A 14458-nucleotide genomic window follows, 5' to 3' on the forward strand; every position below is an offset into this window, starting at 1 on the left:
ATTTGTGCCTTGCTGAGACTGTTTACCCATTTCTTATAAAAGGAACCTAAACTTGAAGGAAAGTTCCTATTATACTTTGGCATGGAGAGTTGAAAAATCTGGGTAACCCCTTGAATTAATTTTCCTCTTTCATCAAATCTTTTAAGGACCTCAGAACAGGAAGTGCCAAATAATACCTCTTTATCCAGGGGGACATTCAGGTGCTCAGCTTTGACATCCTCTAGTAAATTCTGTTACTGCATTTAAGCAAATATTCTCCTCACTTACCCAGTGGCAGCTGCTTTAGAAACAGCATCAGCAATATCAAATCATCATTTTAGAGGGTATTTGGGTTTTTGAGACACAGAAGATGTTGAAGAATTCAGAGAAGCCTTAGTCTCTGAAGAGGGGAGTCTAGCAATTACCTTTTGCATACTGTCAAGGGATTCCAGCAAAAATTTATACTTGTGAGCCTGACAATTGACTATTCTGATGGCTGAGGTGGAAGAAGTATAAACTTTCTTCCCAAACCCATTACATGTGTTACCACTTCTGTCAGAAGGAAGAGGGTTAGCTGCCACAAGGTGCTTGGCAGAAGATTTTTTTTGTCAGAGAAAGTACTCTGGGGTCTGGTTTTTGGGGGGGGGTGAAAAAAGAAAATTGTGGGGAACATATAATTTATCAGACTTTCGTGGAGCAGGTGGCTGACTGTTAGGCAAACTGCTGGCTGCAAGGAAAGTATAATATAAGGCTAGCAAAACAGGAAGAATAACTGCAAGTTGAGAAAGATCCACTTGTATCAAATCATCATATCTTTGCTGGCACTGTTATTTCTTTTTGATCCTACTAAAACAACTCCTTATTTCTGGCAGTAGCATTGGAAAAAGATATTACTGCCTGAATAGCATCAGAAAAAGTTAGCTCTTCATATGGGGAATCTGAAGAAAAAACTACATAGGAATTAGATTCCCCATTCTGTGTTGTAGGAAGTTGAGAAACACAGTCTTAAGTTTAATTCCTGTCTCTACGATGGAGAATCAGAAACTGACAGAAAAATCCTTCCTTTTAAATTGAAGATTCACATTACAAAGACTGACAGGCTTTAAATAATCCCTAAGCAAAGCCCGGCAAATCCTCCTTGTATAAATTAGGTGAGACAAGTGAAGAAAAAACCTTATGTTTTCTTTTCTTCAGAACCCCTGCACCCCCAGAAAAAGACTGCCCTGAAAAGCGAGCCTTTCTCTGGGAATCAAGCTTCTCATATCAGCTTTGTGAAGAAGCAACATCCTCTCCCTCCTCCATTGCTGACAAGAATGCCTATCCTCTTTGAGCAAGGGAGAACCAAACAGCCACAGTGGATGTGCCTGTCTTTCAGTCCTTTACAGCTTCCCAAGGAGCAACACCAGAGGGAATGACAGAAACTGATGAGCATTCCAAGTAACCTGCTACTGTCACAGCAAAGTCACTCATCAGCGGCTAAGATGAAGAGAAAGCTAGGGTCAAAATGGAAGCCTCCTGTGCAGCTTTACTTGTGGATTAGAGAGCAAACAACCAAGAAATAGCGACCAGATCCATGTCTGTACCAAAAAGAGTGACAAGCAGGTAGACAAGTCTAGATAAGATGGTCTTACCAACTAACTAAAAAATTAAATTTTGTGGTAAATTATTTTAGGGACAACAATCAAAAGGACTCTCCCTAGCCCTTAGCAATAAATTCTGACCGAAAAAGGAAAATAAAACAACAACAAAAACTTTTCCTCACAAAAATTTATAAAATGGAAGGTAGTCCCCAATGGGGTATTTATCTATCCAGCCCTGAAGAAATACTACTTGGCCATCAATCACTTGAATCATGCAGGGAAAAGCACACTTCAAAGACAAGAAAATTCTGAAGGTTTGGCACCCTAATGATTGCCTTTACACTGCTTTCTTTAAGCTGTACAGTGGTTATAGCTTGTGTAAGGTGCCCTAAACCTTTAGAAGCTGGCTAGTTGCCCAGTCCTTGGCAGGACATGTCCCATACAGCTTAGGTTAATTCAACAGTGATATAATGATGAACAATCAATATCATATGCAAACAAAGATGCAATCCTCTCCCTAAAACAGATACTAAGTAAACCTCTACTCTACATATGTATTATAGTGGATATAAAATGTTTACACACCCCTGCTAAAATGCCAGGTTTTTGTGATATAAAAAATGAGAACACAATAAATCATATTAAAACTTTTCCCACCTTTAATGGGACCTATAACCTGTAAAATTCAATTGAAAAACAAATCTGTTAGGGGAAAAAATATAAAAAAAATAAAAAACATACAATGAGATGGTTGCATAAGTGTGCACACCCTTAAAAAAGAAGTTAGGTACTTACCATAACGTTCCATGTGAGTTGTTCATCTCGTCTTCTTTCTTTACTGATGGGTTCGGAGACGATTCCTCGGCTCCGATACAGCCAATTGCAAAGCTCGAGGTCTTCAAATAGCTCAAGGCCAAGTCCCTATCCCATGATGCACCTGTGAATTACCTCCGATCTTGTTTGCTGAGTATACTAATACCATATGTCATTCTTTCACTCCCAGAGAAAGGAATAGAAGGTTTGAATAACCAGGATGGATCCAGCATCACGGTCATCTATCAGCCCAGGAGGGGGTAGGAGGGAGGAACATAAGAATGAAGGCGAGATGAACAACTCACATGGAATGTTATGGTAAGTACATAACTTCTTTATGTGAAGTTGTTCAATCTTGCCGTTCATTCTTTACTGATGGGTAGCATCCCAAGCACCATCAATCTCAGGTGGCTCACGGGAGTATATTTCTCAGGACTGTGGATCCAAAGGAGGCCCTGTCCCTGGAGGCCTTGTCAACTTTGTTATGAGTGATAAAGGTATGAGGTTTTGACCAAGTGGCTGCTGCACAAATGTTATCAATGGGAAGTCTGACAGAAAAGTCAGATGATGTAGAAACTGCTCTGGTTGAGTGAGCTTTATCTTGTGTTGCAAGGGCATATTGGCAGCTGAATAGGCAAAGGTGATACAATCAGATAACCACTTAGACAGAGTTGTTTTAGCCATTGGTCTCCCTTTCCTGGAGTCTGAGAATGAAACAAAAAGCTGGTCTGATTTCCTGAAATTTTTTGTTCTATCCAAGTAAAAGCTGAGCTGTTTGTAAACATCAAGTTTGTGCAACATATACTCTAGATTGTTAGAATGATTGGGGAAGAAAACTGTCAAATCAATAACTTGATTAAGATTGGTATCAGTGCAAACTTTGGGCAAAAATGAGGGATTTGTTCTAAGTGATACTCTGTCGGCATGAAATATCAAATAGGGAGGCTTGATGGATAAAGCCTGAAGCTCTGACACCCTGCGGGCAGAAATAATAGCTACCAGAAAGATGGTCTTCCAAGACAAAAATCTGAGATCACAAGATGAAGCTGGTTCAAATGACGGGAGAATTATACGAGAAAGCATAAAATTTAAATTCCACGGAGAATAGGGAGATTTCACAGGTGGTCTAATATGAAAAGTCCCTTTGAGAAAGGCTTTGGATAACTTGTGAGACATGATATTCAATCCTTCAAATCCAAGATGAAAATGAGAAAAAGCAGCCAATTGAACCTGAACTGTTGCTGCTGCAGCTCCTTTGTTAAAAATCATAGTCAAGAATTCTAAGATGGAAGCCATAAGGGCTTGGTAAAGATCAATATTATTTTTTGAAGCCCATATAGGAAATTTCTTCCATTTGCTAAGATATAGCTTTCTGGTAGAAGATTTATGAGAAGACAAAAGGATCCGTTTTGTCTCATTGGAAAGGTTATGGAACCTCGCTATGATGGGAACTGGAGCAGCCAAGCTGTCAGCTTCAGGGACTGCAGAGAGGGATGAAGGTCCCCCGATGGGTGTGTCAGAAGGTCTGGAACTGGGTCCAGAATCCAAGGATCCTCCAAAAGGTGAAGTCGAAGGAAGGGGAACCAAATCTGACAAGGCCAATAAGGGGCTATAAGAATGATGGTCCTTCCCAGGGATTTTGCTTTCTGTAGAACCTTGGGTATCAACAGGATTGGTGGGAATGCATAGAGGAGACCCAGAGGCCAATTGTGCATGATTGCGTCCCTTGGGGCTTCTCCCAGAGGGGGGGGAATCAGGGCAAAGTAGCTTCTGCATTTCGTGTTCATGTGACTGGCAAAAAGGTCGCAGCAAGGCTGGCCCCACCTGTGGAATATCCTGTCCGCAATTTCTTTCTTGAGGGACCCCTCATGGGGCAACAAGATTGCCCTACTCAGTTTGAATGCTATCACGTTGGATCTCCCCGAGATGTGCGTTGCCAAGAAAAGGTGTTGGGTGGAAACAGCCCACTGCCAAACTCTGAGAGCCTCGCGACAAAGCAGGTAAGACCAGAACTTCTCCTTCTTTACGTATTGGTTAAGTCTGCTGAGGTCCAATATGGGTCTCCAGTCCCCCATCTTCTTCGGAACCAAAAAGAATCTCGAGTAAGCTCCGGATCCTGTCTGGTCTGCAGGGACTAGCTGGATGACTCTTTTTCTTAGCAACATTTGGACCTCTATTGTTGCCTGTTCCCTGTAACTGGTGGAACGTCCAGGATTTTTCTTATGATGGGGGGGGGGGGTGGCGAAGGGAATGAAATACCCTCTGGAAATGATACTTTGTACCCAGCTGTCTTTTGTTATTTTGAGCCAGGCATCTGGGTACACAGAAAGTGACCCCCAACTGCCTCTAGAGCAGGACAGTCAGGCCTCCTCGCGTGAGTGCTGGCTGGGCTTCCCAGAGAAGTGATCTCTGTCACCCTGGTGTTGCGGACCCCCTCTGCTGCAAGGGAGGCGTCTTCCATTATTACCCCCTTCTCTGCCCCTGTAGGGGGGTTCACCACGTGTGTCCCGAAAGGCTCCTTGGGCTTTTCGAAACCACACTTTTCCTCTCCTTTGACCTTTAGGGTAGGGTCGGATAGGGGTGGAAAAATGGATCCCGACGGCAGAGTCTTTCTGTCCTCTTCATACCTGGTTAAGGTTTCCTTCACTTTAGGCCCGAAAAGGGATGAGCCATCAAACGGACTGTTCACGAAGGATGACTTGAAGGGCTCCGCAAAGGAACACAAGCGCATCCAGGAATGTCTCCTAAGAGCAACTCCTGTACCCTCTGCCCTACTTGTTCCATCAGCTGCATAGGATACAAGGCGCATGGATGAGATGACAATAGAATTTTGGGTAGCAAGCTGGGCAGCAACTTTGTCGGACACTCCTGCAGCTACTGTACCCTGAAGATTATCTCCCAACTCCTTAATAAGATCTCTTTGCAACCTAGTAAAATGGGTTAAATAGTTCAGTGAACAGAGAGAAAAGTCACTAAACTAAACATGCGCTTCCCATATCTATCCATAATCCTGGAGTCTCTGTTAGGAGGATGGATAGATGAGGAAGTCTCAGCCATTTCCTTCTTGGTGGCTGCCGTCATCACCATGGCATCACCCGGAACACCTTTAGTTAAGAATGTTTTGTCAAGTGGGGCAGAAATGAATTTATTAGGCCTCCTAGGGACAGGCTCCATAGTATCCGAAGACTCCCACGCCCTTCGTGAGACCAGCTGCATCAGCTCGTCAAAGGGGGGAGACACCCAAGAGGTGGAGGGCTGAGACTCGAAAGCCTTCAGGAGAACTGACTCATCCTCAGTAGGGGTTTTGGACTGCCAGTCTCGCCTCTGCCCAAGGATCTCGGGTATCTCAGCGCAGGAGATATCCTCATCTAAGTCAGTATCCAATGTGAGAGACTCCTGTGGGGAGTCTAGGTGTTTCCTCTTGCACAATCTCTTCCTGGGAACCTCATCAGTGGGAGCCTGTGGTGAGGTCTCGGAAGAGCAGGGGTCACCCATTGGGGCTTCCTGAGGCTCTAGGTCTCTACGCTTGGTCAGGACGTGTGAGACAGAAGCAGATACAGGCACTTTAGGGGAGAAGGAAGGCAGACCAGAGGCCGAGGATGTCCTAGGAGACATGACTCTCCTCATGGCATTGAAAGCACCCCTGCTCCGATGCAAGGGAGCCGACGGATCCGAAGAAACCATCGACGCCCCCGGCATCGGGACAGTAGGCTCCAAGCCTGAGGTAGGAGCCGAGCTCATCCGAGCCGAGGCCCCGAGAGGCAAAGTCGGAATCGACAAGTCGGTCCAACTATCCTCCCCGAACCCGACCAGAGAGCTTCGGCTCCTAGAGTCCTTGATAGGCACCGAGGACGTCAGAGTACACGGAGTCGAAGACAATGGAGCAGGCGTCGGCTCCGAGGGTTTCACTAATATTAGGTCTTCCTCCTCCGGCTAAGAAGGACCAGCATGGCTCGGAGGAGAAATACTAAGAGTTGGTGCAATGGTCTTCAGCTCCGAAGCCATTTGGGTCGAAGCCAATAACATTTTGGCTAATGTTGGTACCGACAACAGCTTCTGTACCACACGATCCATGTCCAGATCCGACAGGCTGATAAATGATTGAGAGGATCATACAGAAGGTGGTACCGACTGGAGAATAGGACTCTTTGGCGCTTCGGAGACCGGTTCCAAGACTGGGGACTGGCTCCGAAAAGAAAAGACTGTCGGCTCCGAGGGCAGTGGAGCCAAAGTCGACGACGTCTTGGATTTTTTTTGAGTCCGATGTCTTGGAAGACTTTGAGGACTTACTGGAACCATCCTGGTCACTCAAAGTTTCCTGAAATGAAGGCTTCAAAAAGCCTCTATCGATCAGTTTCCTCTTCCTTTTCTGCAGGACCCTAGAGGAGAAGGAATGACAAATGGCACAACTGTCTTGCAAATGCAGAGCCCCTAGACAGCAAACACAGTTAATGTGGCTATCTGTAACTGACATTTTCTGGCCAAACTTTGGGCATTTTTTGAAGCCAGACTTAGGGTGCTTATCTTGGTCAGCCATAGCACTGTTAGAAAAATTTTACGAAAAAAATTACAACAGTAATTTTTCACACAATAGAAAAAAATACCACACAAGCAGGCTAAATCACACACACACACACACAATATGACGAATATAAATGTGATATCACACAAGCAGACTATGCAAAACAGATAGCTGCTGAGAAACAACAACCTTATCTAAAATAAGTAGTGTTTACTGTAAATTTTTAACAGTAATAAAAAACTACGCCTTATCCAAAATACAGAAGGCTAGAAAGACCACACAGTAAATCTACATTACTAAAACTATCTAAGAAATGTGACAAAGGTCACTGAATAACACAAAGCTGAAAAAAGGGAAACAATAACCTAATCTATATAACCCAAGGTTTACTGTACTAAGCCTTATCTGAAAAACCGAAGGCTAGACAGACCACACCAAGTAGGAAAACTACTTCTAACTAGGCCTAAACGAGGCCAACTAGAATTATGTCAAAAACAGCAAATGGGAAGGGAAAATACACTGAGAAGCTATAAGAGCTTTATAAACAATCCTAACTATCTGTTATACTAACCAGCAAAAAACTTTTTTAGAAGATTTTAATGAAAAAATTGCTTATCTGGTCCGAGCTAAATCAGAACCTCCGATCTGTTGCAGCGGCAAACTAGATGTGGGGTAATTCACAAGTGCATCATGGGATAGGGACTTGGCCTCGAGCTATTTGAAGATCTTGAGCTTTGCAATTGGCCGTATCGGAGCCAAGGGATCGGCAACGAATCCATCAATAAGGAATGAACGGTAAGATTGAACAACTTCACATCTAATACTTTGCTGAAGCACCTTTTAATTTAATTACAACATTCAGTCTTCTTGGGTAGGAGTCTATCAGCATGGCACATCCTGACTTGGCAATATTTGCCCACTCTTCCTCGCAAAAGTGCTCCAAATCTGTCAGATTGCGAGGGCATCTCTTGTGCACAGCACTTTTTACGTCACCCCACAGATTTTCTATTGGATTTAGGTCTGGGCTCTTGCTGGGCCATTCCAAAACTTCTTTTCTTCTAGTGAAGCCATTCTTTTGTTGGTATGGATATATGCTTGGGGTCAATGTCGTGTTGAAAGGTGAAATTCCTCTTCATCTTCAGCTTTCTAGCAGATGCCTGAAGGTTTTATGCCAAAAGTGACTGGTATTTCGAAATGTTTATAATTCCCTTCACCTTGACTAAAGCCCCAGTTCCAGCTGAAGAAATGCAACCGCAAAGCATGATACTGCCACCACCATGCTTCACCGTTGGGATGGTGTTCTTTTGGTGATGTAAAGTGTTTTTTTTTTTGCCAAACGTACCTTTTGGAATTGTGGCCAAAAAGTTCAACCTTGGTCTCATCAGACATAACACATTTTCCCACATGCTTTTGGAAGACCTGGTGTATTGTTTTGCAAATTTTAGCCGGACCTGGATGTTATTCTGTGTAAGAAAAGGCTTCTGTCTAGCAACCCAATCCCATAGTCCACACATATGGAGAATATGGGAGATTGTTGTCACATGTAGTATACAACCAAACCACTACTTGCCAGAAATTCCTTCACATCCTTCAGTGTTGCTGTAAGTCTCTTGGCAGCCTTCCTGACAAGTTTTCGTCTTGTCTTTTCATCAATTTTGGAGGGATGTCCAGTTCTTTGCACCGTCACTGCTATCCCATATTTTCTCCACTTTTTGATGACTGTCAATGCTGTGGAAATTTTTTTGTACCCTTCTCCTGACTGATACCTTTCAACAATGAGATCCCTTTGATGCTTTGTAACCTCTCTGAGAACCATGGCTTTTTCTGTAGCAGGCAACTGAGTACACGTCAGGAAAATCCTACTAGGACAGCTGAACTTTTGGGGTTAATCAGAGTCTCTTTACTTGATGGCAGGTGTGTACTCAAGAAGACTGAATGCTGTAATTAAATCAAAAGGTGCTTCAACAAAGTATTAGTTTAAGGGTGTGCACACACAACAAAGTATTAGTTTAAGGGTTTGCATACTTATGCAACCAGCATATTGTACATTTTTTATATTTTTTCTCACTAACAGATTTGTTTATTTTTCAATTGAATTGTACAGGTTATAGGTCACATTAAAGGTAGGAAATGTTTTGAAATGATTTATTGTGGTCTCATTTTTTTATATCACAAAAACCTGGCATTTTAACAGGGGTGTGTAAACTTTTTATATCCACTGTATGTCCATGAAAATTACAAAAACACGAGAGTAGAGACAATCCCTTGGCAGAGTTGTTTATCCGTCATGAATGATCTTAACAAAATTGAGAATGGTGACACAATCTCACTCCATTAACAAAGGGACAAAATACCACAGAGCAATAAAAAGTGAGACCCTATACTTCTATAGCCCCTCCCAGCAAGGAGCTACATAGTACATGTTCATATGCCTTCTGCAGGTCCAAAAAACACATGTAGTTTGTACTGCTGAACTCCCACGACTCCTTTCATAGCCACACAAAGATAACGAGCTGACTCACTATTCTAACCTAGACAGAATCAGTAGTGCTCCACTTGAATTAGAGGTTCATTTGCTGGACAAGCCCTCTTTTCCAGTAAGCAACTGTGGGCTTTTCCAGGGATAGTGAAGAATGCAATCCTTGAGGAAATGGAAAACACCATCCTCTCCTCATTTCTGAAAATGGGGGTCACAATCCTGGTTTACTAGTTCAGAGCTTCTGGTCTCACCTTTCATGCAACACTTAAAGGGGATTATAGTCACGACACACCAAGAATATCAAGCAGCATTTATGGCCTAATCTGACCCATTCCTGAAGCCTTGTTATCATAAACTGTTTTACTGCCATAATAACCTCTTCTACAGAAATGGAATCAATCCTTCCAGCTGCTTTTGGCACTTACTCCTCACGAGAGAAAGTGCCTGATGGGTACAGGAGCTTAAGTGTTCCTTTCACCTCCTGCTAATATTCTCAGTCAAAGCCAGTACTTCTCTGCCACTGTTGAAGAAGAAATGCTGCATAACCTTCCACAGTCCTGAGCCAGTGGATGATTTGCCAATGCCCTATAGGGGTCATCCAAATGTTAGTTTCCATGGCCACTCCAAACATCTCCAAAACCCAGGTCTTCACTTTGGTGACTGCAGTAGCTGCTGCCTTCCTGTGCTTCACTGACCTGTCTGCACCATTCAGTCAAAGACTATGAACTACCCCCCCCCCCCCCACACACACACACACACACACACACACACACACACACACACACACACACACACACACACACACACACACACACACACACACACTCCCATTAGCACTGCAAAGAAGTTTTTTTTTCTTTGCCATAATGGCTTCCCTCATTGTTACTGTGCACCACACCTAGTGGTGGATTTACTGTCACTATAAGGTCTGACCAGAGTTTGGCCATATCTACTTGCTGCTGCTTTACCTACTCAGGTCTTGAACAGGTTCCATCTAGACTTCATGTATCCCCATCGTCCTCCAGTATGTGGGATAAGCTATACTAGAAGTGGGAATTGGGCTCAGCCCACAAAGATACATCTGTTGGACTTACCAGGAAACCCTTAGCACATATGTTTGGGTTTCCCAGGGTCAAATGCCTTACCCAGCTATTCGATTAAACTACCCACTAAGTGGTGATCAGGTGACATCCCTATACCACTCTTGACCTGAAGTTTCAGGAACATACAGCCTCCAATCTGAAGACATGTTTGAAAACTGTCACTGACCTTTAGACCAAAATGTTTAGTAGTGCACTCATGAGCACCCCCATGTTTGAATATTAGTGATTATTGTGGATGATCTGTGACTAGTACTGAAATTCAATTGGGTACAATCAGTAAGCCACTCCTCCAAGTATAGCCAGCATTCTTCACATAAGTGTTGAAATCCCCAAAGTAGGTGAAAGCCTGTCTAGCACTACATAGGTAGGTACTAGACTATTGGCCCTAGGGCCTACATAAGCCTAGCCAAAAAGGTACCCTGGCTTTCGCCACCCAAGAACATTTTTTCCTGTGCCCCTGTCGAGCAGAGCCACAGAGGTGATCCCCAGGGTGAATTTCCTATTTCCCATCCAAACATCAAGATTTTTCTTGAAGAGTGCTAATGAGGAGCTTTGTTTGGTATAGATAGGTAGTTTGTTCCAGAGTACGGGAAGTCTCTGGGACAGGAATCTATCTCTCCAGCATGTTCTGTTTACTGTAGTGACAAGGTTTAGGTCCCTAGAGTGTGCAGCTCGGAGGGATTGGGATTTTTTAAGTGGAGCTTGTCCAACAGCTCTGGGTTTGACATAGCTTTGTATGCTAGGCATAGATTGCTTCTGAGTAGGCGATATGTGACAGAGTAAAGCTGGAGTTGTTTGAGACGCTCTGCATAGGGCATCTGTTTGAGGCCAGTAATCCTCTTTGTGAGGTATTTCTGTGGCCTTTCCAGTTGTTGTAGATGTCTTGTGAGGTACATACCAAAAGGGGCATTGTACTCTATAATGGGTCTAATGAATGACAAGTAGAGGGGAACAATTACCTCTTTTTTTTCCTGGATGAGAAACCTTTTGTGATAAGGTGTGCCACGTAGAAGGATTTCCTGACTACTGTGGCAATGTGATTATCAAAGGAGAGACTACTGTCCCCCTGTGTCCCAAGGTCTTTTCTCACTTTTGGTGTTAAGTAGACTACCACCTATGTGGTAGTTCATGGGTGCAGAGTTTTTACCAAAGGGGATGACAATGCACTTTTTGCCTTGAGCTTGAGGCCATGGCTTTGACACTAGGCATCTGTCTCCGTGAGGCCCTTTTGTGTACTACACCCACACTCACCAATTAAACTGAATAATATGAATATGAAATGCATCTTAGGATCACAGTGATGTGATCTTCTTTGTCTACTGGGACAAACAATACATTTAAAATATGCATGTGGGGTTTTGGAAGCATCCCCAGATGTAACAGTGGCTTCCCTCTACAGGCAGTTAAAAAAAACAAGCCCCCCCCAAACCACAAATCTTGTTCTATAACACAAATATACACAGGTAAGACCAGTCACATCTAACTAGTGATTTTCAATTTTATGCACAAGCACCAGCTTACTCCTCAGCAGAGGAGTGACAATCCAAGTCCCAAGAACCAGTTTCCATTCAGAGGATTCTGACACAATGTGCCCTGCTACTGCTTTCCACTTGATGGGAGTAAAAGCTATTTTCCCACATTTCACATTGTGGGTGGTAACCCTTTACAAAACAGAGGGGCCACAAGTCAGAAAGCAATAATGTTACTGTGAAATACATATTTCTTCATGGATAAACCAAGAAAATGATACAAAGATATATTTGCATGAGCTCTAACAACAGTTAAAAATTATGGGCACTGTAGTCACAATGGAAGATTGTGTAGATTTTTTTACTGAAACAGTAGAAAGCAAAGGAAAAAAGATACTACAGAGAGTGGCAGAGCAAATGATAAAGCAACATAATTAAAATGAGATAAAAAGAGGTGTGTGTGAGTTTCTGTTGTAAAGAGAAGCCTGCAGCAAAGAGAAAGACTACTTACTACTACAACAATACAAACAAGTGAGGCATGGAGTGCAGATTTAGTATATAAAAAAATTCTACTATCAGTTAATGCTCATTTTACCTAATTTAATTTGAAAATGAATTCACCTAGTAGTCACCAAATGAATGTTTGCATAATACAACACACAGAGTTTGCCCTTTATGGATTAGACACAAAAACTTACATGCGTTGAAGTATGCAGATCCAGCATGGTTAATTGGATATATGTCTGCAATGTGATTCCCCACCTTGACGGATCCTGATACATCAAACCCTGTTAAAACAATAAAAACAAGTATTTGCTACACATGATCACATATACATTAAAACAGAAGCATAGCATAAAAAATGACAAGAAACAGCACTGTATCAGTATTAGTTCTGCCTTTTTGGTGTGATATGAAATTTAAATGATTACAAAACAAAGGAAATTAGCTCCCTATTTTTTTTTTCATATGGGTTACTCAACAAGCATAAAGAAATGGCTTAAATTAGCATCCCATATCAAAGCTGAGGGCATTCAGAATAAAGGCAGGCATAAAAATTAGTGGGAGCCATACTGCCTTAAAAATTCACACTAAATACATTCAGAAGCATTTGTTGTAAGATTAATTTTAATTAGAGCTGGACAGTTTAACAGCTGTACTTTAGCCACCGAGACATACACAAAAACATTTCACTACAAGCAAGATGTCAACTATAACCATAACAGTAAAACTACTTTTGATTAACTCTGGTGTTATACTTTTATTAGTTTTATATTGCTTTTGCAGAACAAATCAAGCAAATATAATGTCATTAACAACTGTGCAATTACTTCACTTACTCTTTTAAGAGTTTATGGTAATACATTGTGATACGTGTTATACATGTATGACGACATTCAGTAATAAATCTTTTTGAAGATTGTGATGCCATCTTTCCACTGCACTAAGGCAACTGTTAGTTGGGAAAAACCTGAGCACTATGAATTGCTGTGATACACTGGTGTATAAATAATACATATTCTTCAAACAAACATTTTCCCTTATGTATTTTTATATATTGCATATTCTGATAACGAGATTTATCTGGGCAGACACAGAGCTCAGGTGAAATTCTCAGAGAAAGCATGTGAAAAAATGCATATGATAAAAAAGACAAATCATAATCAAGGACAGAAGCACATTTATTATGCACTGTTACTACAACATAAAGAAAGCATGTGAAAAAATGCATATGATAAAAATTGCAAATCATAAACAAAGACAGAAGCACATTTATTAGGCACGGTTACTAAAACATAGAGGCAGTGAAACTCAAAGCCTGACTGGTAAAATAAAACCGTTTTAATGGTGGTAAAACAGAATGATTATAATACAAAAGATGCATTTGGCTAATCAGACTAGGAAGAGGAAAACTGCTACTACTTCTAATTTTACACTGATATCCTGATATAACAGCATTGTACACAACAGCATTGTACACAATCAACATAGCTGCAAAGCAGCAACAAGAACATACAACTAGCATCCTAAAACATGTTCTCTATTACCGATGAAATGTAAACAAAACAATTAAACAGAAAAGTCGAGGAAGGCAGGTCAGTCTTCTGGACACCCCACTAGTGAAACTGCCAGAAGACAAAACGGGGAAGAACACAGCAACCATAAACTGAAAAGGAGGGTGAGCAAAATGCAGAAGTTAACTGTCTGCCATCCTTCAAAGTGAATGACACATAAATATGCAAAAAAAGGTTACAGGCTTCAACTACTGGCTTAGATCAGTGTCGATCCATGGGGATTCAGCATCTCTCCACTTGGAAAGAAAAGTGTGGGACCCAGACCTGCTTTGAAAGAGATTCATAGGTTGATAGTCAAGTACTAGGCTAGCTGCCCTTCTGGACCATTTTAAGCCTAACCAATTTCCCCTTAGTAAGAATCAAACCCTGTATTTATTTTCTGTGAGATAAACACCTTAACCATTATGTCAACCGCTCTCCTCAAATGGAGCTTGAGTA

General features: G+C 42.0%; 1 protein-coding gene across 2 annotated transcripts in view; it reads right to left on the minus strand.

Annotated features, from left to right (window-relative positions):
• TK2 (thymidine kinase 2) overlaps positions 1 to 14458 on the minus strand; it is a 402342-nt gene that overhangs the window by 233575 nt on the left and 154309 nt on the right. For both annotated transcript variants that reach the window (XM_044081822.1, XM_044081821.1), the window contains exon 5: positions 12644 to 12733. In XM_044081822.1, coding sequence (XP_043937757.1) covers positions 12644 to 12733 — 90 coding nt within the window. The remainder of the gene's footprint in view (positions 1 to 12643; positions 12734 to 14458) is intronic.

Source organism: Protopterus annectens, chromosome 8.part1, assembly GCF_019279795.1.
Source record: "Protopterus annectens isolate FY-2018-M chromosome 8.part1, PAN1.0, whole genome shotgun sequence".
Lineage (NCBI taxonomy): Eukaryota > Metazoa > Chordata > Ceratodontiformes > Protopteridae > Protopterus > Protopterus annectens.